We start from the raw sequence: 26933 nt of genomic DNA on the forward strand, positions 1-26933 counted from the left end.
ATACCGAGGGTTGCGATCCCGTTGCCGGTCCCCGGTCCGGTACGGGGGCAACACTGAGGGTTGCGATCCGTTGCCGGACATGGAAAAAGACAAAAGACCAAAAAAAAAAAAAATGTATCAATGAATTAGTTAAAGACCCCTGTAATGAGTAGTATAGTGACAAAACAAATTGATTAAACTAAAGTATTTTTAACAAATTCTTAAAATGAGGAGACTGAATTTGGGCCCAGGTATTAAAAAGAATATGCAGCAAAAGTCCTGGTGGTGAATGTTGTTTATTTCTGAATATTAAAAGTGCCCGCTCCACAGGAGGAGAGGCTGCAGTCCTCTGCTCTCCTGCTGGGCGCATGGCTGTGTCAGCCCAGCTGTGCCTGGAGCTTCCTGTTGAAGTAGCACAGGGCGCATGTGGTGGCCAGGACCTGCGTGTGTGAGGAGTGATGGACAGGGCCTGCACTGCTACTTTACGCTTTCTGACGTGGAGGCTTCCTGTACTTGCAGGTGAGCGTCCCTATCAATGTCCCTACTGTGAAAAAGGATTCAGTAAAAATGATGGACTGAAGATGCACATTCGTACTCACACAAGGGTAAGATTATATTCTGCTCATTAATATTGATCATAAAAACCGTACTTATGTTAAAAGAAATGTATTTAACTTTACATGAAAAAATAAAGGTAATGCATCTGAAATTGTATGTTTATATTTATGATGGACATTTGAGGATAATTTTTTTAAGGCATAACAATGAAAAAAGAAACCAAACATCTAAACCCCAAAAGGGTCCCCATTCTTTGAATTATGAATCAGTAGTCAGGAGTTATAAATGACAAAGTGCCAAACAAAGACATTTTAACATTTTAATGCTAGAAAATATGAAGGTTTGTCTTGTGGAATATTTGTCCATAATAGGAACATTCTTGAACAGAGGCAAGTCTGTCAGCATTTGGCCATTAAGTAATGCTTATAAGCAAGTTTATTTGCAGGAAAGATGTTGCAAATAATGTAAATTATGAAAGAGTTGGAAAACACGGATGGATAGCCCAATGCTTTTCAGGGCATGCCCAGTGCTGTGTTTTATTCTTTTTCTGAGGGTGCCCTTTGTTCCGCTGCTGTCAACACTTCTTACTGGACTATTGTCATTCTGTTATATATGGCTTTTCCAGACTCAAGCATCTGTCTCTCAGGCTTTTAAAAATAATGTGAGCAGCTCACCCTCTATCCAGATACATTTCTTAGCTCACTATTCAATTTAGGGCACAATTAGCCACTTTATATGAACTATGCATCTTTCACTGCATTATCTTCACACAGTTCCTTTCCAGTTTGGCCTTTAAAAGCGCTTATGGGCAGTATATAAATGATATATTTTTTCAAATTTTAAGAGACAGGTCTAATCCCCTTAAGAGCAATTCTAATTTAGGCCTCTCTTGGATTTTACTTTTTACCTTACCTATAAAATAAAAACTTTAGAGAAAACACGTAATAATAATATCTTTCCTCGTATAATAATATTCTAGCCTTCCACTTCAGTTCTGTAGCATGTAAAAGATACCCTCTGAGGTGCTGTTAAGGAAATACTTCTTGTCTTCTTGGTGAAGAGAGGAAGCTTCTCCACTTACTTAAGCAAATCTATTGCAGGTTTCTCTTTCTGATTTATAATATCATATTTATATTATATGAATATTAAGAATTGGCATACTTACTAAATATAAAAGTACTTCATAAACCATAAAGGATTAGATGAATGTTACTGTTTGTAATAGTATGATTTAAATGTACAGTATTCAAAATATTTATTTCACGAGTATTACTAAAGAGGTTTAAGTTAATTTTAGATTAGTTTAGGAGATTATCTTATATGTGAGCAGTTGTCACAAAGGTGTCAATAATGTATTTATTTAAAATATGCCAACATACAAGCAAAGGAGCTCTGGTTCCTCTTAAAAGAAACTAGTAATGTTAACCAAAATTTGCATATTGTATTGTTTCATTTCACATGATTACTGAATACCTTCTGGATTTTCTCAAGAAAATGTGATATTTCCAATGCGATTAATTTATCTTTTACTTTGTTTTAATATAAAGTTATTAATGAGAATAATACAAATACTTAAGATAAACACAAAGACTACTAATTACATGCCGAGTAGTATTCTAGGACTTCAAATTTATTAATTCATTTAAGCCTAACGACAACTGTATGAGGTAGTTATTATGATGATCCCATTTTGAAAAATGAAAAACTGAGGCACAGACAAGTGGGAGATTTGAGATTTGCACCTAGAGTAGCTACAGAGACTACCTCTTGCCTACTGCACTTTTTGCCTTTTATTTATAAATATTTTCTCCTTCTGCTGATCCTGTTAATTTCCTGTATATTTCCAAATTAAACAAATACTGTAATGATGCCAAACTTAAAAGTCTAATGTTCTTTTTAATTTTTGAATCTTGACAAGGATCCCAACACTGCCTCCAAAGTGTTCAACTGTAGATGGTACCTTGTCAGAAGTTCTCAAACACTAACTGTACGAAAAGAAAACAAATCCCAGCCTTTGACTGTGGGAACCCCAGAAAATGCATAGACCAGAAGCACCCAGGGTTTTAGACAGAATCCCACACAATCATTAGAGGGCACTGTGAAAGGAACATGGTTAAATAAATATAAGCATTTTGGGTTTTACCTCAAACTCTTCTTTAATTTTCCTTTTTCATGAATTATTTATATTTTATCCATAACAGCTTTAGTTTTGAAATCCTATTTCCTAAACACTGAATAAATACAGATATTTGCATGTTAGACCAACTTTTCAGAAGTGTGTTAGGGTTATCAGCTAGTACAACCAAATTATTATCAAGAAACAAAAGAGATTTTTTTTTTAAAGTTCTAGAGGGACCATTTGTGCAAGGTTATATTTTCCCAGTATTATATGCATTCGTAAGACTCAGTTCAAAGAAGATACTGTTACATTTGGACCATAACATGTTTCAGTTTCAATTTTGTATTCATTTTACATTTAGCATTTAGATAGCTCTAATTTTCAGACATTTTTGTCCTATTTCAAAAGCTTTTCATTCCATTACAACAACAACAGTGATGACAAAATCTATATGATTAAGTAGGTTATATCTTTAGGAAGTTTGGTGAGCCTAAACAAAATGCTGTGCCAAGCCTGCATGCCCAGATTTGCATTCTGTGGTGACTGCATGAGCACCTATGGGAGGGAACACAAAGCCATTTCTCTCTGGTTACAGGAAGAGTGGGAGATACTTTTGCCAAAAGGCCAGTCATCGGTCTTTCTTCATGGAGAGGCCAGGGCATGACAGAGGCTACTGGCTTTTTCATTTTCTTCACTATGTTCTGTTTATTTTGGTTTTCAGAATGTTGGCTGTGTTGTGCGTAGATAAGCGTTTCTTTGTATTTGTCCTGATTAGATCTGCAGTCTGTTGTCTTTAGTTAAATTTTGGAAAATTCTCAGCCATTTTTTTTTCCTAAAATATTTATTAGGTCCCCTTCTTTTTGTCTTCTTATGGGATGCCAATTACATATACTAGAATGTTTGATATCTTCCAAGAACTTTTGCTTGCTCTATTCTGTTTTTGTTTTGTTTGCTTTTTGCTCTTAAATCTCAGTGTTTTTCTTTTTGTCTTTGTGCCAGTCTGTGTAATGAAGTTCATTTTTGATATTATGTTTTTCATTTCTAGCATTTCCATATTTCCATTTGCTTATGCATGTGGTCCACCTTTTTCACTGGATTTTTTGACATTATAGTTACTTTAAATATATCAACCATCTGGTCCGTCTTTGGATCTTATTGCATTGACTATTCTGTGTCTTGATTATGGGGCAGAAGAGTGTTGCTTTTTACTGTCACATAATTTTTGATTGAATGGCTGTCATTGTTTGTAAAACAATAGAGACTGAGGTAATACTATTTATGCCTGGAAATAGGTACACCTTCTCTTCTGCCTGCCATTAAGGTGAGGGGTTGAGCTAATCTAGTCAGCAGTTGAGCTAGATTTGGGTTTTGTTGTTGCTGTAGTTACCACAGGCTCTAAGTTCCTCCAGTGGTTGGCTGCTGATACCTTGTTCTTCATGCAAAGAATGGAGAGTCAGAGGGTCTTTCTTAGAGATTCTTCCTCACCATCAGGTTTTAGCAGATGCTATGTGCCTTTTCCACAAAACAGGTCTTTCTCTCTCTGCCTTTGTCTCTCCGCTGGCAGTAGTCTGCTGGTGCTTGTTATGCAGTACAGGACTTAGGTGAACCAGAGGGCTTTCCTGAGACTCCTGCTCTAGCATAAGTATTTGGTGGATTCTCAGTACCTGAGCATTGGGGTTGGGGCTTTTTCAGCCTTCCTGCCCCTACTCCAGTTGTGAGCATCCCCTGCCTCTGACTCCATTCAGGGTCTCTAACTGTAGTGTCCTAGCCACTAGCCATGTGTGGCTATTTAAAATTTAAGTAAAATTTACTTAAAATTCACTTTTTTGGTCACACTAGCCATTTTACGGGTACTCAATAAGCACCTGTGGCTGTATTGGATAGCGAAGATCTAGAACATTTCCATCACCACAGGAAGTTCTCCTGAACAGCACAGGTCTAGATGGCAGAAGGGTTTGTGGCATCCTGGCTGTGGCAGCTGAGCTCCGCTTTATATTAGTGGAGGGTTTGTGACATACGTGAGGCTCCTGCTCCTCTTCCAGCAGCAGCAGGCCTCTCCTGTGGGTCATTGGGGCTCCCTTAGTGTAAGTACAGGGTGTGGATGTATAGGCAGGGTCTGTCCCTTCCCAGAAGCAGAGGGCCTTTGCCTGGCACCAGAGTGCCCAAAGGTTTCCTCTCCCACCCCCAGCAGCAGATGGCTTCTGCCTCCTGTCAGAGCAGAGTAAGATCTGGGACATTACAGGTGTTTCCCACCTCACTTGGAAGACTTTTGTTTCCTGTGTGAGAAGAGTCTGTGGCCTTAGTGATTTTCTGGTATTACCTGGCAGTGACTTATCACCACCTTGTACTCATACAGGGACAGAAAGCAGATGGGTTCCTTCCAGAATTCCTTCTTCACCCTCAGATCTTGCCTATGCCACCTTGGGGGACTCTAAGGTACACTGCCCTGCCCTACATCCGTCTTACGAGCATCTGATGGAGCCAGTGGGGAAGGGATGGTGAGTGGATGGGGACCAGGATTCTAACCTACATTGTCCCTCCAGCCCACAGTGGACCTTTGAAAATTTCTGAAAGCTTCGCTTGTTTTCTTCTTACCCACTTCTGTGGCAGCTGTCTTGTCCTCTGTACTCTGACAAAGGTAAAACAGTTCTGTGTTCTCTTTGACATTCAATTCGCTTGGTTGTCTTGTGACCTTAGTTCACAAAATGTTCCTTGATCTTAGGCTTGAAAAAATAACTGTAAATTATCCACCCTTTTGTCATTGTTAGGATGGGGGTGATGTTCTTTGTGACTTTCCACCTCCTAAGAGCAGTAATTTGTTCTTAACTGATAACCTTCTTCTTAGTAGTTCTAGATTAATTTTCTGCTTGGCAGCTGATAAGACCTGAAGTCCTTTCATTCCATGTCCAGTTAGTCCCTCCATTCAGTCAGGGAAGCACACGTATTTGGAGGCCCCATCTGTCCCAGGACACGTTGGTCTGGTTTCTGTAAAGGGGTCTGTTTCTCAGGGTGGGCTCAGCAAGTGACCCTTGGGGCACTGGCATGCTGAGCCACTTGACATCTCTGTCTAGATCCACCTCCTCCTTCCCACTTGTGGGTTTTGGTTTTTGCCTGGGTGATGGAAGAGACAGCTTTTTGGAGAGAGCAGGTCCTCTTTTTGAGGAATTTTCTTCATTTGAACCCTGTGGTTTCAAACCAAGTCTTTTTTTTTTTTTTTTTTCCTTTTTGTCTTTTTTCGTGTCCGGCAACGGATCGCAACCCTCAGTGTCGCGCCCGTAGCGGACCGGGACCGGCAACGGGATCGCAACCCTCGGCGTTGCTCCCACGCCTCGCTCAGCCAGTGAGCGGGAACCGGTCTGTATGTGGGATCCGAACCCTCGGCAGGAGCGCCTGCCGCGCTTCCCAAGCGACGCACTGTAGCAGTGCGCCACCGGGCCGGCCCCAAACCAAGTCTTTTTAAAACCACCTCAGAGGAGGTGAATTTTCCCAAGGCTTGTCGCCTCAGGGATGCGCCAGGCACACTGCCAGACCCTTGCCTCCTTCTCTCTCTTGCCTTTGTCTCCAGGGTCTTCCCAACTACTCCAAACCATATCTGAGGGAGATAAATGCCATTTGCTTAAGTCTGTGTGTGCAGTGCCTCAAGCCCATTTTAGTGCAGCATACTTAGGAGCTATGGATCATCTGGAAATTGTGGAACTTATGTTTTTATTGTCTTTAGACACAGTGAGCCAAAACACTCACTTTCAGTGAGTTGGGGCATATGCTCATGAATATCCATTTCATAAACATTAGGTTCAAAAGAAATTGTTTTTTTGTAGTGATTTACCACAGAACGCTTCATGTCTTGTTTAATCAATTTTGATTTTCAACATGGAAGGTACCTGGACCAATTAGAAAGTTATTTCAGAAACTCTGCCTTTTGAACACCACTTGAAAAACCCAATTATCTTACACAAGTTCCAGGGTTCTAAGATCACAGCTGTCTTTCTAGGTTTGTTTGTAGACACAGCCAGATTAGTTCTTACAAAATTAAAGTGGAATTGCCAGTGCTTAAAAGTAACAGCAAGTCTTTTATGTTGCTTTATATTTTGTTAATTTTCTTTTATGAACCTCCCTGTCCCTGATCCCTAGGTAGTTCAGATTTTAGTGGGCTTAACAGACCTACACACATTGTACTTTTTTCCAATGCCATGCAATGAGACCATGGGTTTCTGAGCTCATATTGGGGCGGAGTGTTTCAGAGCTCCTAGGCATCAGGTACTGCTGGATTTATCTGGAGACTCTGCATGGTATACCGATGTAGCATTTGAAAACTACCCCCCCCCCCCAAAATTGACTAAAACATACAGTTGGCCCATGAATCGTGTGTGTACCCTGTAAGCATAATGTTGAAGGAGAAAGAAAAGAGTTTATCCTATACAGGTGAAGATGTTACAGCAGGAGGCAAGAGGAGTGGCTGCCAAGGGACAGAAAAGGCAAGAAGGGTTTCCCCAGCTACAGTAGCATTGTATAATGGGGCGTCTGTAGCCTTGGTGGAGAATGGAAAAGAGTCTGTTATGGGAGAAACTCAGTTTGGAATCCTTGTGAACAAATTATGAGGCATGCAGAAAAAGCTTAGGAGATGGATGCAAAAGCAAGTCTATTGAGTCAGGCAGAAAGTGGGTGAGTCGATTCCAGGCAATGTCAGAGAGAGAAGGTGATATTTGAGTTGAGTTTTGGGGAATGTGGAGGAGGGTGTGCTAGGCAGATGTGACTGCATAAGCAAAGTGAGAGAGGTACCTGCAGATACAGGTAGGGTGGCATGTCCACTGAGACTAAATCTGAATTTGTGTGAAGTATGTCTGGAGTTGAGACAGGCTGGGACTGAGGAGTTGATGCGAATCTTGAAAACATTTTGCTGTGTGTAATGGGTTTGGTTTTGAGTACAGGAGTAACACGATCAGCTCGGTCCCTTGGAAGGGTTGCTCTGAAGACATTCTCCAGTGGGAATTGGAGAAGGCAGCACTGGAGGCAGGGAGACCCAGTCAGGGGGCATGCTAGAGACCGGTGAGCGAGAAAGGGGAGCCATACCAGGTGGCAATGCGATTTGAAAGTAGAGAGCAGATATGACAGACACCTTTGAGATAGCCTTGACAGGGTTTGGACATGAAATGTGTATAGAAGGTAAAGGAAAGCGAGGAGTCACAGATGAATCTGGGATGCCTTGAAGGGCTGTTTGGGGGTATTGTGATGTTGCTGTTGCACAGAGACAGGAGAAGCAGCTAGTAGATTGAAAGAGAAAGTAAGGGAGAGGATGAAGCAGGTACAGGGTTCACATTTTATAGGGTAAGTACTTGAGGAGCACACTCTACGTTTTTATTTTTATCTAGATAAGAAAAAGGGATTAAAAGCAAATTTAATAATTTTTTGAAAAAGTTTATTATAATTTTAGAGAAAATTTAAAGTTTTTAAAATTTTCTAAACTTCATCAGCTTTTGTGCTGATGAGGATATGGCTTATTGCCGCTATTCGAAAACATCTTCAATTTGGTTTTGGAATTAGGAAAATCTTTTATTGTTTAAGGAACCCACATATTTCTGGGGAATGTCTCGCAAATGAATCATTTAAGATAAATGACTTTAAAATACCATTGTGTTTTATTTGGCTCAGAATATATACCTGCATGAAATTGAGTATTCCTATTGTATCACAATAAGCTGCCTTTTGTGTGTGTGTGAAAGGGAAAAATCAGACCATTTGAAAAATAACTTTCTTTTCAGGGACTGACGGCATCGTTTTCCCCATTACTCTTTTTCTCCTTTATGAACATTCTTTTTGATGGTCATCAAACCACTTGGCAGAGTGCCCTCTGTTCTTATCCTCAGTGATATTTTATGCTCAGGAACTAGTCAGCTCTCTTAAAATCACCAGCAAAAAAAGTTTTAAGTTCCCTAGTTAGGAATATATACTTTTTGGCTTGCCAAATAATGTTCATAAAATCAGGAGTTCTGGTCCAGGCCTTCTAGGTCATGATGATTGGTTCTCTGGATTTCCATAGGCTTTGAGAGTAAGAGGTGAAAATTTAAACTAGATTTCATTCTCTTGACAAATTTCTTAGGTAACTTTATTATCCCACACACAAAAAAATAGACAAGTCTTTTGTGGAGTTAAATTCTGTTTCACTACATTTAGAGTTACAAGAATAGAATTACATTGATGTGAGTGATTAAGTTGGCCCCAGACATCAAATATGATTTTTCTGCAGTGTTTCTTAATGGTACTTACATTCTCATTCAATATGTCTATGCCTTACTCAAGGATTTTTCTGGGGGGAGGGGAAACTAGTACTACCCATCTAAAACATAATGTGCATTAGTTGGAATAAAGGTTTGATAAAGAAGTCTCCAAGTTGGTGCCATCAGTTTCTTCCCTCCTTGTATGAACATACTCCTGTTTACATCAACAAGTAGAGTCTAATGTTCCTTCCTTTGAATCTGAGCTGGCCACAGTGACTTGCTTGACCAACAGAATTCAGCAGAAATGATATTCTAGGACTTCAGGGGCTAGGTCATAAGAAACCTTGTAGCTTTTGCCTGCATCTCTTGGGACAAACCACCATGTTGTAAGGACCCTAAGTAACATGGAGAGACCAGATGGGCATTCCTTGCAACAGCCAATGTGAACTGCCAGCCATTTGAGTAAGCCATTTTGGATATCTAGTCTAATTGAGCTTTCAATGACTTCAGCTGCAGCCAACCTACTGTAATTGCAAAAGAGACTCCAGCAAGAACTGTTGCAGAGCCCAGTCAATCCACAAAACTGAGAAATAATAAGTTATTTTATATCATTAAATAAATAAAAAATAACAATAAACAATTATTAAACAGTAAACAAAATGATAATGTATTAAGTTTTGGAATGGTTTATTATGCAGCAATAGATAATTAAAACCAGTACTAAATATTTCACAGTGCTGTGTACAATTTTTAATTGTATAATATGCTTATGTATTTTAAAGTGATTGACATTTCTGGACAGAGTGTTGAAGGGGGAGCATTTACAAAATGTTTCTAAACAGAAATTAGATGTTATATCACAATATCACCGTTTACCAGTGGGAGCTATATTTTGTTACTCGAAAAAATACTTTTTAAAATTCAGTTTAGAAAAATAATACTAACAATTGTTTAGGAAGGTTTATGCCTTATGCTATTCTGAAAAAAATATTTGAGAGAACTAGAAACATGAACGTTAAGGTTCTAGTCATATTTATATAGTGTTTAATCCATAGATCCAAAGTCTAATGGCAAATTTGCTTATGTAAAACTGAAATTTGTATAAATAAGCTAAATTAAGAGCTTTCTTTTAAGATAGTAGGCTTTATTATTGGTGTGTTTCTGGAATGACTGAAGTGAATAGGCTTATCACCATGATAACATTTTCTTAGTTTCATTAGTACTTTTTAGAACTTTTTTTTTTTGCCAGTACATTTTAGAACATTAAATTAGGTAACCGAGTCTAAAACTGGGTTATCTAGCAGTATTAAAGTCAGGATGATACCTATTTGGGGGTACCAGGTGTGTAATTATTGCTGTTGGGTCTGGCAGTCTAGCAAATTCAGTCATGGGTAGTCTCTGCTCATGACTGGATGATTGGTTGGGAGCTGTTTAAAATACACAAACCTCTGTTTTCAGATTTCGCAAACCTATTGTTATAATTTGTTCACATATTTCTCTTTTTTAAACCATGACTACTGTATGGACAGGAATTACGTCTCAGACCTCTTTTTGCTCCGCATCGGTGCCTGGCACCTTGTGAGTTATCAGGTTTGTTGAGCGAATGAAGTGAAATTATATCAGAAGTAAACTGTACTAAATTTATACAATTAAGCAAATATATAACTTAATAAAATGTATGAATCTATTCATTCAACAAACATTAAATGACTATAGTGCCATTTAATGACACTGGAATATAAAGTAGGAATATAGCAGTAAACAAAACAGACATTATCTCTACCTTCAGTGGAGCTGGAAATCTGTTTACCATGAGTTTAATTCTTCCTTAATCAGCAATCCTTACTACAGACTTGACGAGAAAGTATGAGAAGATAAGATTGTGTGCATTCAGCAGATATTTGTGATGTGCTCACTGTGTGCCAGAAGCTATAGTGTCACAGGCCCTGCTTTGTTTCTGTCAGGAAACTTGAACACTAAAGACATTATTTTAAATAATAAGTAATACTGGTTCCCAAGTGTATTACTGCATCATGCCTAGTCTTCAGTCCTGGAGTCTTGGGCGTGGCTCTCTCCTAGCTCACGGTGGTCCTTTCTTATTGCCCTAGTTGTCTTCTGTTACATGTGCTTCTCTGCACTTCCCTGTTTTACAGTGTATGGGAGGCAGTTCTCTCTGTCTAGGTAGGAACAGGCAACTGTACATCTGTTGCTCTGTGCTTGATGCACTGTGGATACACACAGGCCCAGATTTCCCTGGTTGCCTTCTTGGGTTGTTCTTGTCATCTGGCTCCAAAGACTATGTACTCAGAGGTATACTTGCCAGAGAGGGGAGCCAGAGATCTGTGGTCCTCTGATGAAGCCATTCTTACCCTGTTTACCTGCCCTGACACACCTGACAGATAAAGCTCGGGTGGGCAGTGCACCTCAGGTCACAGCATGGATCATATACAATTCTTCAAGCTCCAGCCTTAACCCTAATGCTTGGTGACATCTTAGGACAGCATATTGGCATAGAAATGAATGAAAATGATGTTCTTAGGCGATAAGATTAAAACCCATCTCATTTGTAAAAAAGGAAATAGATTATTTGCAAACTGTAGTACTTTATTGTTAATGAAAAATCACTTTTCAATTAATCCCTGTATGCCAAGTCATATATTATTGTGCCAAGCCTTTGAGGTTGTGACCATTGATCTAAAGACTGTCCCTCTTAGATATTTGGACACAGGATAATTCATTTATTCTGCAAATGTTTATTAAGCCAACTATCTGCAAGTTCTATACTAGGTACTATATTAGTTGACTATATAGTATAAGATGCCTTGGAGTTTCAGGTAATTTCACATGGGTAGATCATGGAGTGTATAGAAGGTATAATACTAAAGAGGCTTCTGGGGTACACAGAGGACAGATAATGAAGATTCCTCAGTGCCAGATGAAAGTGTTTGGACTTTACCCTCAGGACTGTTGAGAAGCTCCTGAAGGTCAGTGGCCTGAGAGTTTTGGCTTTTTCAGGTCCTGCTAAGTACTTTATTGGCCAGTATCAGCTTCACCTGTATCATGTGGGTTTGTTCTAATATCTCAGAGATCTCTTTGTTCTCTGGTAATCCTCAGAGCTCAGCGATCCCTTGTACTCACCTCAGTCTGCTGATGATTTTTGATTATCCTGCCCAGGTGGTTTTGGGGAAGGATAAGAGAGCGTTTCAGGAAAATACTCCTAGGCAAACCTGCCCTGGAGAAACAGTACCATTTCCAGTTGCCTTTTTCTCATCCACATTTGGTCTCTCCTCTTTTTCCTGACGCTTCAGAGCGGGAATAAAACATCTGTGTCTAAAATCAAAAGGCTCTATATCCCATCCACCCTTCAGACTTGACAGGAGAGTTCTCAGCTTTTTCCTGCCCCACTCGGGTACAGTAGCACAAAGGCAAATGTCATATACGAGTATTTTTCCCCCATCTCTTACATAACTCTCAGGGACTGTTACTGCATCTGGAATTGACAGTGTTTTAAAAAGGTATTGGTGAACCTTTTGCGTTCATTATCATTTGAGTATATAAGTAATGTAAAATTTAGACAGAATTTCATTTGAAGGTATTATTTATGGAATATTTAGTTAATTGATTTATATTGCCATTATTCTGAACAATAGAAATAAAATTAGGTCCCTGTATTGCATGGTCTCTCTTGATCATATCACATAATGTCTCAAAAATTAAAAGCAAAGAATTTGTCTTAGGGAGCTCTGTGACAGTTTATATTTAACTTTGCTTAACAATGACTTCAAACAAGTCTTGCATACACAAAGAACTCCTGATTAAAGAAATTTCCTTTGACTAAATGTGGTATGTTTCTAATTGTAACTCTAAGATTTAGAGGAACATACATGTAGTCCCAGTTGGCCAACTAAACTTTATTGAGTTAGCTTCTGTGTTATGTGCTGTGCATTGAAGGAACAGTTAAGGAAAAGTTGCACCCTTACAGAGTTGGACGGAGGAGACAACCACATAGCAGATGGTGAAGACCATGAGTATCCCCAATGTGCTGTACATGCACACATAGCTATAGGAGGAACACCTACCCGAGTATGGGAGGAAAGGTGTCAGGAAACACAGAGAAGAGTCTAGTCTGCAGAAGTGGAAAACTGACTGAAGAAATCTACATGGCATGAAAAGAACATGGCTGAGCAGGAGCAGATTCTCCAAAGGAAACCAAGAAGAGAAGCCAAAGAGGTTGGAGGAGAACCAGGAGAAAAGAGGGAGCACTGAGCCAAGGGAAGGGAAGTGTTTTAGCATTTCCGGGAAAAATCACATGCTTTGCCTTTATCTTGGAGTTTTATGAGAAGCCCGTCAGTAAAAGCATTTCTTGTAGTTTGTTTAACCTAGTATTTGCCGCAATAATTTGAGCAGAGTGAGAGAGTGTGTGTGTTCCTCTAACATCTCACTGGGGCTAGTGTTCTACAAAGCACAATTTAAGAAAGGCTGGTCTGATCCATGCCATGTACGGCTCCAACAATACTTAAAAAGGTCAACTAAAGAAAAGAAAACAAACGAGAAAAGCCAACGCTGCAGTGGCTCCTTGCTCTCGCTGCCTACAAAACAGAGCCCAGCGGCTTAGCCCGAGGTGCCCTGTGCTGTCCTGGCACTGCCACCACTGCCTCTCCCTGTCGCCTGCCCCCTCCCTGCCCCCCAAGCACACAGGCACACTGTGGGCTTCAGCCACTCTGGACCTCACCTCCTTCTCCCAAAGCTGCACATTTTCCTGAATACACTTCAGTACTTTCTAAGGGAACAAATAAAATAACCCATGTTTTCTACCCTCTCTCTCCCCCACCCCCCGCCACTGTCCCTGTGGAGAGCTCACCTCTCCTTAAAGCTTCTGGTCAGGTTCCACTTGCTATGTATCCATCCCTGCCACCTCTGCCATGGACATATTTTACTGATTCATTGCTCAGTTTTTTCACTTTTATATTATTGTTTTCCTTTTTTAAAATTTTTTCCCTAGAGCTTAGCTCACTTATTTGTTCAGTCATTCCACAATATAGTTGTAGGTCATATGATATATTAATCCTTATTAGTATTTATGTATCTTTTCTGTAAAAATTGTGGCTTTCTAAATAGATTTTCATTAACATTGAAAAGGCAAAGTTTTATGACCTGGTCTCAGCCTCCAGGAGTTGTCTGCCTACCCAGAAGGGGAGATGGACCCTTGTATTGTTAAATTAGATATTCTTACAAAGAAAGAGGAACGCTGTGATAGGAGCACTGAGATATGGAAAACAAAGCAGCTAACTTTGCCTGAGGAAGACCAGGTAGAGATCACTGAGGAAATTTGAATTGGGTCGGAAAGTGCGGTAATGAGTTAGTAGGAAAAGGGGCAGAGCTGGGGGAGGGCATGCCAAATCGACCGAGTGCTGTGTGCCAGGATGTGAAGTTGTGCTTTGTGGGTTGGTGAGAAACCCACGTAGTAAGGCCCAGGGTGTGTGTTGGGGAGAATTGGAGCCTAAGTTTCCATTGCGGGGTGGGGGGGTGGGGGTGGGGAGGCAGGTTTGGCAAGACTGTGAGGAGCTTTCTGTGCTGAGACAGAAAGGTAGATAGGATTGATTCTGTAAGTAGTGCTAACAGGCTTTTATTGGTTTCCTAGTAAGGGAAGGAAACTGTAAGATCAGCAGTAATCCTAGGTGCTCCTTGCTTATTAAAAATACAAAACTGTGAAATAAAGACAAATGTTCATTCCAAGAAACTCTGTCCCCCATCTGACAGTTTAACTTTTATATCACATTTTTTTTTTACATTACGAGAATGGTCTTGCAGATTGCGACTGATAAAATTATAACTCAATTGCTAAGGCTGTAGTTATTGCTATTACTATCGTGAGAACAAAATAACGGGGCACAGTATTTTGAAAATATTTTTATAATTTGTAACCTATTTCAAGTGCAGTCTGGAGTCATAGAATATCACCTCTGGAAATTATATAAGAGGTCAGTTGACGAACCCCTTCATTTAAAAATGAGAGAATTTAAGTCAAAAGATGTTAAAGACTTAGTGTAGCTAGTTATACCAGGAGACTTTCTCTTTCTCTTCAAGTTCTTCTGTGAAATTATCTTGCCTCAAATCCATTTTGTCATGAAATTAAAGGGAAACTACATAATAGTTTAGGTCAGAGAGCAAGGCATACTATTTATAGTTGTACTAGTATTTTGAGTCATAGTAATATTTCATACAAAATATATTTTTAAAAATATATCATTGTGAAGTGACCTGCTGTATTGTTTTGCATTTTATTAACTCAGATATCAAAATTGTTTTTTTTTTCCTTTTTGTCTTTTTTTTCGTGTCCGGCAACGGATCGCAGCCCTCAGTGTCGCGCCGGTACCGGACCGGGACCGGCAACGGGATCGCAACCCTCGGTGCTGCGCCCACACCTCGCTCAGCCAGTGAGCGGGAACTGGTCTGTATGTGGGATCCGAACCCTCGGCGGGAGCGCCACCACGCTCCCAAGCGGCGCACTGTAGCAGTGCGCCACTGGGCCGGCCCCTCAAAATTGTTTTTAAGCAATAAGTCTGATTTCAAAATATAAGTTACTGGGAATATAGAATTTACTTAATGGTTAGGAATTTATATTTTAATTACTATTGAAATGTGTCTGTTTTTTTCCTTTACAGATTAGAGACCTTTAAAATAGATTTTTATTAGTGTAGAAAGGATGAAGTTCCTAAAAATGTATAAAACATAAATCATGTAATTACTTAATATTAGATGTAAATGAGTACATTTTAGAATGAATATTTATTGAGCATTGTATACTATGATGCATTGAGTTAGGGACTTAAATATTTGTGCTCTATTCAAGAAATTTTTTCAATGATCATATGAACTATGTATAATATACTGTCTTAAGAATAGCAAAATAGAAAATAGATCATGTAATTGCTACCTATTTTATGTTAGCTACCAATCTTTTAGACAATCTCCATGTATTTATCGAAACTGGAAGAGCTCCTCTTACTCAGCTCAAACTCCTACCTTATCTTGAGATAATTCAGGCTCAGTCTGAACATGGCATCAGACACACTAAGGATGTGATCTGTTCCTAGACTGTCTTAGCTATAGTGACCATTACAACTTCAGCCACCTGCTCACAGAATTACACCCTTAATATTTTCAATAATCCTGGTGTCAGGAATTGCTTTTGTTGCTACTCACAGAGACCCAGCCATGGTGTCTTAAGCATGAATGTGTTTATCCATAACAATCCCGGGGCAGGCAGTCCAGGGCTGGTTTGGTAGTTTCTCAAAGTCATCAAGGCTTCCATTGTTTCTGCTTCTCCATTTATAGCTTGTGGCCTCCATTGTAAAGGTTCCAATGTGAGTCAAGATGTTTGTTGGTACTCTAGCCATCACTTCCTCGTTCCAGGCAACAGGGAGCAGGAGGGGGGAAAGGACAACAGGATGTGCCTGAGCTGATTAATGTCCATTAAAAAGCTTTCTGGAAGTCCCGCCCCACAATTTCCACTTATCTCTCATTGGCCAAAACTATGTCACATGACCACATGTAGCTATAAGGGATTCTGGAAATATCTTTGTTTTAAAGCTCATTGAAACAGTAAATAAAATTGATTTCTATTACTAAAAAAGGGGAATAAATATAAGGCAGATGTTTCACCAATATTATCTGCTAGCCCAAATTTATACTGTTCTCCCTCTGGACTCTTGTTGGTTTTCTTCCTATTTTAACTGGAATGTCCTTCTCTGTTTTACTGCCTGGCTTCCTACCCATAAATACATTTTTTTAAAAAAGACCTTTGCTTTGTTAAATCACCTCCTCCATCGTTTTCTGACCATCTTATCCCATAGCTGAGCTAGGCTCTCTTTCTCCGTGCTGTCATTGCACATTGCGCATTGTACCGCACTGACCTGTGTTAAGTGTCACATTCTCCCTCAAATTACAGAACGCTTGGGAAAATGTCTTGCTCGGCAGTGGAACTGCAGGGCCTAGTTCTGCCCAGCACATAATAGAAACTCATTAGGCATTTATTGAACTGACTATAAAGTGTCAGAGTCAGTATTCAAATATAAATGATAGGGCTTTAAGTCAGTGGTGTTTTAGTCCACTTCTCTCTTCATTTCCCATGTCAGCTGCAAGCGAAGTTCCAGGGGCAAGAACCTGTTCTTGTAAGGCCTGGGCAGAGTGGTGTTAGAGAACAACTTTCTCTCTCTGGCTTAGGCAACCCCATTTGTAATAATAATATAGTTGTTTCAGGGGTGTCTACTGAACTTTGTGAACTTGGTATATAAACAAGGAGTGTATGTGAGTAGTTTGCACATTTAGCTAAAATAAAACTCTATACATATTTAGCATTTAGGCTGTCCCATTTGTAATAATAATATAGTTGTTTCAGGGGTGTCTACTGAACTTTGTGAACTTGGTATATAAACAAGGAGTTTATGTGAGTAGTTTGCACATTTAGCTAAAATAAAACTCTATACATATTTAGCATTTAGGCTGATTGCTGCTTCACTACCACTATATTATCTTTAGTCTTTAATAATATACTTCAGGATTTAAAGGAAAGTACATGCTGTCTGAAATGTATAAAGAGAAATTTTCTTTGCTTTTAAGATAGGCAATATACAATTAATTTTTAAAAGAAATGGAACCATTATTCTTAAGAAAGTAATACATTTGTTTCTATAGTACTTTCTTTCTGAAACAGAATTTTATATTCATCTTGTTCTATTCAGAAAGTTTTAATTACTAAAGGGTCATAAGAAACTTGCAATACAGAACTGTCTATTATATGAAGTTCACATTAACGGATTCCAAGAACAATGCTATTTTGAGGTTCATACATAAATTTTTTTCATTATAAAGTCACTTGGTTATACTTTCATAGTTTGTGTGCCTTTTTCAATTTTGAATTACATTATTTATTCATATGCATATTGCAATGATAAATAGAAGCAAGCAGTTTAATATAATATATAACATATTCTTATTTAGTTCTTATTATGTACCAAGCATTAAGATAAGCAAAATCCTGTGACATAGGTCTACTATCCCATGTTACAGATGAGTAAAGTGAGGCTTAGAGAGTCGCACGATCAGTAATGGGCGGCACCAAGATTGGAAGTTTGAGCTTTTTACCTCTAAGGGCCTTATTCTTTATTGCTAAGTATACAGCCATCAAGATGTTCTGAAGTATTATGTTCCATATTGTATGAACCAGTCTTTCAGAAAAATTCTAAGAAAACTAGTGTCAGTTTCTTAATTCATTCAGTGACAACTCGTTGCTTGTACAGTATTTCTTGGGGCCTGGAATCCCCCCAATACCTGGTCCTCAGGATTCATGCTATACATTTTTTTTCTGGAGAGCACCCCAAGATGACTGTCATGGACACCACCCTTACAGGAAATTGTTCGGCCATACCAGTGTGAACTCTGTGGACATTTTCCCTTCACTTGCACTTTATTAGATACTTTCTGTAAAATAATGTCAATATTCTGAAAGCCACCAACAAGGGGTATCTCATGTCCCTTATAATCCACTATAAGAAATGAAATTTCAGTGTAAAGAGATTTAGTCTCTAAGTTTTGCCCAAATCCCTTGTATTACAGTTTCTTTGCATCATTGGAAATCAAAATATTGATATAAGAGCTTTTCAGATCTTTAAAGATGGCTATTTTTGGTATACTTTTCCAGAAACATACATCTAGGTCAATAATGATTCAGAGGAGGTCACATGGCAAGTTGATATCAAGGTCAGTGGTCAGGCTGTATGAATTACGGGTTTGAAGGACCTATCAGGCATCTTAGTCATGATCCCTTCATCTCAAGGAGGTTGTGGATTTTTCGAAAATGTTTCTATTTCAGTATTTCTAAGTATTATAGTGAAATTTATTGTTAAATTCGTGAAGGAAACAGAAGCTCTTACAGGTAAAGGTCATTCATTTGGGCTTCAGTTTAAAATATAGTTAGGGATATTTCCTTTTGCTCCATAAAAGAGGCGTTATTCTTTTTTTTACTCTAAAAGAGGCAGTCAGTGGTTCTAAGAACATGAATATAATTTGGTTGACCCAAACCATACTTATACTGAAATAAAATCTGCTTATCCTGAGAAATGTTGAGGTCCTGGCTATCTCTGTCTTCACTTTATGCTTAAGACTGAATTCTTATGCTCTGTATCAATCATGATTCGTTAGAGAGAAAATCATCTCCTTCTGAGGTCCTATATTCATACATTTCTAGGCAGGCTTTAGTTTTACTGCTTCTGAGGAATATTTATTTATTTATTATTATTTTTTAAAATTTTTATTATTATTTTTTTTAAAGATGACCGGTAAGGGGATCTTAACCCTTGACTTGGTGTTAAATTTTTATTATTTTTTTTTTTAAAGATGACTGGTAAGGGGATCTTAACCCTTGACTTGGTGTTGTCAGCACCACGCTCAGCCAGTGAGCGAACCAGCCATCCCTATATGGGATCCGAACTCGTGGCCTTGGTGTTATCAGCACTGCACTCTCCCGAGTGAGCCACGGGCCGGCCCTTCTGAGGAATACTTAAACACAGTACTTGTAAAATTGTATTCTTTACCTTTATTTCTCATCTTACCTTCAGTTCTGTTCTCAATTGTAAATTACCTTTCTTTATCACAGATTTGGGTATTTTCCAGTCAAATTATATTTCTTGTGTATATTTTCTATTTAGTGTATCTCCGCATTATGGAAAATCCATAGTGTAAATGTTACTCTTTCTTGCAACTTCAGTTCTTCTCTAGGGAGTATTTAAATATTTGAATATTAGAAGGCTAATGCCACGCATCTAATGCAACAGTAGGCAAAGTATGTAAGGGGGTGGGGGGCGGGTTGGATGTTGCTCGGTGGGAAAGTGGAAAGTAAGAATTTGTGCAAACAAATGAGTACACCAAGTTCCATGATGTCATATCCTTGCCAAATGAAAGCAGATATTTACTTAAAGAAGAAATCAGTTGGTCTTTTTATTTTTATGAATTTTGGGTTCTATTAAATGTAGCTAAGTGTTCTTGGTGGGAAAGTGGAAAGTAAGAATTTGTGCAAACAAATGAGTACACCAAGTTCCATGATGTCATATCCTTGCAAAATGAAAGCAGATATTTACTTAAAGAATAAATCAGTTGGTCTTTTTATTTTTATGAATTTTGGGTTCTATTAAATGTAGCTAAGTGTTCTCTGAAATCATCATTGTAAAGAATCAGAATCAGAAAATATATATATATACACATATATATTTATATATTTAATTTAGTTTCCTATGTTGTTATGTGCTCAAGATTGTAAATGGATATAATAGGAACCATATATATATATACACACATATACATTTAATTTAGTTTCCTATGTTGTTATGTGCTCAAGATTGTAAATGGATATAATAGGAACCAGAATTAAGAACAATTTCCCAAATACATTTTCATCATCAAATACTTTTTATTTATACTGTAATGACATATCAGATGGAAGGATTGTTTTCCTGAGGTTTTTCTTTTCTTTTATAAAACTCTGACTTAGAGTGTTTATCATGGTGCTGATCGGTTGTGGTCTTGATGCTGGATTGTAACAGATGAATAGGATAGATTACTGATTTGAGATTTGGTGTTCTGGAAGTCAGGAAGTAGGAGGAGTGGTCCAGAGGCTCTGGGAACTGGTAATCAGATATGAATCCTTTTACTGAGGGTCAATGGTTGAGCTAGGGCAAGTTGTGAGTGACACAAACCACTCATTCAAGGCCCAGTCGTTATCATGACATAAAACTGCCGGTGGTCTGGTGTTCCTCAATGGTACTTTCAGAGTGTAAAGTACTTTTCTGCTTCAGCAAAAAGTGACAGACATTTGAAATCCTCCTTAAGCTTTAGGACTAGCTCTGAGGCTCACTGAGTGCCTGGTCGCCCATGCCTACAGCCTATGGCACTGGTCTTGACCCAGGTCTCAAACATCCTGGAGTGTTCATGCTAGATGCAGGCTGGATCCCAGTCCAAAAACAGCACATTAGTGGGGGCAATTCTAGAGGCTTTCCCAGGACTATGCACATTACACTGAATTAATTCTAGTTAAGTCCAACCTTCTCATTATCCTATAAATCATATCTGCATGTATACATATGTATACACATACACATATATACATATACCTTTCTTGGATACTGCTGTGTGTTGCTGTTTTAGCTACTCATTCTATTCAATGAATGAATGTACTTGGTTCACTGTGCCAGTATAAGTTAAAATTAACATTTTGCTGGAATGTGGTATGCCTGACTGCTTTGTATCTGAAAAATATTTGGCTTTGTAGAGGCAAGAGAATGAAGGGACTAAAATTGACATATGTTTTCAGACATGTAAGCACTGTACCATGTCATTGCCAAAAAAATGACATTCCACCTAGAATACAGTCTTTAACATGCGGGACAGTTTATCACCAAGTAATGTATGACTCAATGACTAAACTTTGAATTTTTAAAATATTAAATTCTGTTTCTATTTCCCCACTGGCAGGACATGAATGAGTTCTCCAGCATCTCTCTCGTAAGAGCCTTTGCCAGTGCTGTGGCTGCTGCATGCTAAGCGTTGGTGCCTATTCATGCAGTATGGGGCTTATCACCCCAGGGGCCTCCCATCCCACTCTCATTTTGTGTCTTGAGATGTGGCCAGTGTGTTTTTTCATCCTTGTCTGGAGAGAGGTCCTGTGGAGATTGGGTGTGTACGTTATTTGAGAGGAGAGAAACATGCACTCAATGAATTCTCTGAGAATTTAGGCCTCTTTGTGGCTTAGTTCCTTTAAGCACAAAATAAGAATTATGTTAACTAAATCCTCTGCCAAGTGTATTACTTATGCTTACTTGACATAGAGGATACCTGGCTACTAGCAGAAAAACAACAGCAACTGCGATTGTAAAAGAAGAGAGAACAAATTCCTAGGAGATGGTCCTAGCAATTCTTCTCTTACCTGTTAACATACTCTGGAGGGACTCCTGTATCTAAACCAAAGAGCAAATGGAAAGAATTGAAACAAAACAAAATTGTCTCAGTGTGCAAAGGAACAGTTCAAAATTGAGATCTGATTCCATGAGGTTCAAAGCAAGGAAATTGCCTCAATTCAGTCTTTTCTTTTACCTAATTTATTCTGAGAGCATGCATTAGGAAATTTCTGAGTAACATGGACAGGTCATAAGTCGCTCTATCTGTTAAAATGTTCTTTCTTAAAATAAAACTACAACGAAAAAACACCTTCTTGAGGGGAAAAGCATTTTGTTTGGTCTGAGCCCAAACTTGGCATACACGCTGCTTTTCTTACTATCTCATTCACCGTTAACCCTGGACCCCCAGGACGCTTACCCCAAACCGGCTGGGATGGGAAGCTACTCTTCTTGATGGGGGTAGTCTGCTTGTGTGAAAGGGCTGAAAATCTCGTCAGTACTTTTCCTAGGTAACTGAGTAACTGAGTTCATTCTACCAGTGGGAGTATAGACTGTTGCTATTTATATGTGGAATGAGAGATCAGGGCACAGGAAGAAGGGGGAGATTGTGTTAGCAGAATCCTTCCCGTTTTGTACCTTGCCCTATCAGGTGACAGCTGAGTGAATTTACAGGATGATAAATACAGTCCCCTAGATGGTATCTAAATGGGCCATTACAATGAGCTGTCACTCCTGAATTCACGTGGTGCTATTTAATACAGAAACTGATGTGGCATTATCTTGCTCTAAATATGACCCTCTTGGTTTGCCCCAAACCGAGGGATTTCCCAGGTTGTGTAGGACTTTCAGGGCTAAAATCAGGCTACTCCTCAGCAAATGGGATGGCTGGTTACACTTTGAGAGTTGGTCACAACTTTGAGAGGTTCCTTCTCAAAGAACACCCTGAACCCCAGACAATTAAAAGCTCATAGGTAAAACTTCACCACTGCCTATAAAAAAAAATGAAATCTGATTTGTTACTGGTTACTATTGATGACAGTAGGTCATTTTATTTGGGAGGCAGAAACGGTTTTTTGCCTGCTGGAGTCTGTGTAGCATCACCAAGATTACAAATAGTTTTCACAAATGCTCACACATGGTGAAAAGAAGATTGAGCTCAAATTTGCTTACAGAATAAAACTATCAGATTAAAAAGGTAAAGAGTAAAGATGCTAATTTTCTGCATAAACAAATGTTCTGCAGTTACCTTTGGAATGTAAAAATGTTAATGATATTCAAATTTAGAAAATAAAAATGTCCCCATTTATTACAGTAATCCTATTGTGTCACTTTCTTTTTCTTCCTTTAAACTTTAAGGCTGACTGACTTTTTGTCAAAACATTTTATGACTTTTGAGCAAATTCAAATAGCAAGATCTCTGCCAGGACAACTACAGAATCCTCACTTGTGCAAATAGGCAGGATGTTTGTTTTTAACATTTTGGGGGTTTGAAAGGGTCAGGTTTAAACCGTGTGTCTACTAGAGATATAATTTATATTGATATGATTTCCTCTGACTTCTGCCTGCTCCTTGATGGTTTTGTTTCACCTGAACTTGGCTGAAATGAATACTCTGTTGGCCATGGGTGAGTTAGTTGCATGTGTGATAGCACCTTCCTGCTGTGTTCTTACTATTTTCGAAATTGTGCAATGGGATAAGTATGTTATTTCATTAGAATTAGATATCCTTTTTTAAGGCTTTGCATATACTTAATTCCTTTCTCCTACAGACATCTGAGTAAACTTTATGGTTTTATTCAAAGATGGATTACACTTGCCACCATCACATATGTCAGAAGCATGCTTGTTATTTTTGGAAGTAGGCAAGTTGAATTAATTCAGTGCTCTGTGGACTGGTTGGATCTGCCTTTTAATTGTAAGAGTCAGTGACTGCATTGAATTCTCATTTCACATCATTCTCTGTTCCCCTATATAATGCTCTCCAAATCGACAGGGAGATTTGGCATTGATATATACCATATTTCAGATTGTATAGCAACAGAGGCTGAAAGTTGATGGACAAGTATACCTCAACTCCATCTGCTCTGTCTTTTCTTTGCAAATCTGTTGTGCTCTTGAGGATAAAGAGCACATCTTAAACCTTTTGTGTTTCCCACAGTTCCTAATACCATGTCTTGATCAATATTCAGTGGAGACTTGCTGGTGAGTTTACTCTCAATTACATCATCTAATCGTGGGAATTATCTTGATTGCTGTCAGGTCCTTTTTCAGTAGAGCTTGGAACATTTAAATTAATTGGTATGTAAGCTTAATGTACCAGTTCAAATATAGGAAAAGATTGTTTTAGAGGAAGTAATTAATATTTTTCTTCTTAAGTTTGCCTTTGGTGGTGGCTTACTGTATCTAAGACTATAAATTTGTCAGGAACATTCCATTGGTAAATGAAGCTCCCTGCAACATGCAAAAAATGTTAGGCCATCTTAAATTTGTAAGACTACTTTGATTTTCATTAGCAAATTTTTAGGATAAAACAAAAGCGATGAAGATAATATGTGACAAGAATAAGACAGTTACATCAGCAACTTGTGCTCTTGCAGCTCTGACAATTTACTGTTTTCATAGTTGACATACATTCTGACTGTTATTTGAAAGTCAACATTTTTGCCTTAGACACTGTATACCTGTTTGTGTGTGTAAATGTTTCATTATTTATGTTTTTATCTTTTCCATATATCCTCTATATTTTCAATCATATTTATTTCCCTTATATTCCCTTCTATCCCTTTCCCATATGATTTCCTTATTTCAAAGTGTGATTTATAATTTTTTAAGGTGGTTAGCATAAGTTTTTCCTTATAATAGAATTTTCCTGTTTATATGATTAGTCTTCATTGGTAAGATCTTTGAAAAAAAAATCTAAACAAGTAGTCATTATGTAGGGAAAGTAGTTTCCCTTTAGATAATTTAAACAATAACAGTCTTTCCCTTAACCAGCATTCCTTTTCTTCCAAGAGTTACAAAGGATATTCTTCACAATGCATAAGTCTCATCTCACATTGTTCTCAGAATTCTTTTCAGCAAATATATTCTCAGCTCCCTTTATAACCCTTCATTAATATAAGAAAAACATTTCTGTCCAAAAGCACACTCATTTCCATTTTTAGAGCTGAGGTTCTTAGACTGTGTTGTGTGTTATCGTTTGTAATAGCCAACCACCGCATTTGAATTTTTTGTTTGTTATCATAGTGCTGCTTCAATCTGAGCTAGAACTATTCCCTGCCACTAGAATAGGGCCATTAGAATATGATGTGATGATGGGAAGATGTAGACAATAGAATGATTTCATCCCTAACAAACCAAAAGCCCAAGTGAAGGGGACTTAAAAGATCAGGATATTTATTAAGTCACATAATAATAATTTCAGAGGGAGCACCATCCGCGGTTGGCTACTGCAATGGCTTAACAAGGTCATCAGTGGCCCAGGTTCCGCTCACATCTCCCACTGCCCTCAGCCAGTCCTCACATGCTCAGCACATGGCTTCAACAGCTGACACAGTCTTTTCTAGAGTACCCCACAGACTCCTCTTCTCAGTAACCACAGCCATGTTACATGCTCCAGTCTAAACCCATCACTGCGAGGGAAATGGAATTGCCATCTTTGGCTTGGCCTATTGGTTCCTAAATGTGTCTGCAAATTAGAATCACCAAGCAGGGATCCTTTAAAAATGCTAACGCTCAGTCTTACCACCCCAGACCATGAAATCACAATCCCTGGGTGGGGGTGGGCCACAGGTATATTGGTTCCTAAATGTGTCTGCAAATTAGAATCACCAAGCAGGGATCCTTTAAAAATGCTAATGCTCAGTCTTACCACCCCAGACCATGAAATCACAATCCCTGGGTGGGGGTGGGCCACAGGTATCAGCATTTTTTGAAGTTGCTCAGGTGATTACAGTGTGCAGGCAAGTTTGGGGCCAAGGCTTAGCCACATGGAGAGTCACTCTTTTGGCTGGACTGGGGAGTGTCCACCTCCAAAGTACTTAACCAGGAGAAAGGTAAGCCCCCAAACAGAATCAGAGCTCTGCCAGCAGGACGGAGAAAAGGGAAGGGACTCAGGTAGCGTAGAGCTCTGGCTCCATCTGAATCCTGCCAACATCACCATTTGTGGCACTTTTTGACTAGGCCGGTTGTCAAGCTCTTTTACTTGCCCATAATCCTGCCAACTGGGCCAATTGTCAGGCTAGGACTGGGTCTGGAGCTCAAAGACACCTCCAGCCCATTCCAGACTGGGTCACAGACCCCTCACACCCTAGGCTGGGTCACCACACCCCTCACACGCAGGTCTATGAGCTAGGTAATCGGCAAACAGGTCCTTGGAAGCAGTAGGTTGGAAAGCATGGCTGCACAGAGCAGCGTCCACTCGAGGAAGTCGCCAGCATTGTTTGTGACTCAGTCTGGATAATGGACTTGAGGGGTCTGTGAGCTCCAGACCCAACCGTAGCTCGACAATTGGCCCAGTTGGTGGGATTACAGGCAAGGAAAAGAGCTCTACAATTGGCAATGTTGGCAGGATTCGGACAGAGCCAGAGCGCCACAACTGGCTTAGTCCTGTAGCTTGACCGCTAGGAAGCCAGTAGAGCCGCTCTGGACATGGGCCTTGGAGTAAGAGTGCCTTCTGTTCTGCCCTCTCTGTGTGATTGCATGACCTTGGGTGTATTAGTCCGTTTTGTGTTGCTTATAACAAAATACTTGGAACTGGGTAATTTACAAAGAAAAAAATTACTGCTTATGGTTTCTGAGGCTGGGAAGTTCAAAGTCCATTTGGTGGTGGTGACAGTGACCCAGGGGTCTCACATTGCAAGATAGTGGGAGCAGAGAGAGAAAAGAGAGATAGACTCTTCTTTTAAAGCCCTCAGAACCACACCCTTGACCACTATTTTTAATCCATTCACTATTGCAGGGTCCTACAACCCAATCACCTCTTCAAGGCTCCACCTTACAATTACCATAATAGGATCTCCCACCCTCTTAACAGTCACAGTGNAAGAGGTTTATTTGTCTTATGATTCTGGGACAGCTGCATCTGGCATGGGCCTCAGGCTGCTGCTACTCG

At 39.2% G+C, this 26933-nt stretch overlaps 1 protein-coding gene across 2 annotated transcripts in view; it reads left to right on the plus strand.

Annotated features, from left to right (window-relative positions):
- PRDM5 (PR domain containing 5) overlaps window positions 1-26933 on the plus strand; it is a 227010-nt gene that overhangs the window by 168765 nt on the left and 31312 nt on the right. For both annotated transcript variants that reach the window (XM_008579302.1, XM_008579303.1), the window contains one exon: window positions 499-584. In XM_008579302.1, the coding sequence (XP_008577524.1) occupies window positions 499-584 (86 nt within the window). The remainder of the gene's footprint in view (window positions 1-498; window positions 585-26933) is intronic.

This window comes from Galeopterus variegatus, unplaced genomic scaffold, assembly GCF_000696425.1.
Source record: "Galeopterus variegatus unplaced genomic scaffold, G_variegatus-3.0.2 Scaffold1852, whole genome shotgun sequence".
Classification (NCBI taxonomy): domain Eukaryota; kingdom Metazoa; phylum Chordata; class Mammalia; order Dermoptera; family Cynocephalidae; genus Galeopterus; species Galeopterus variegatus.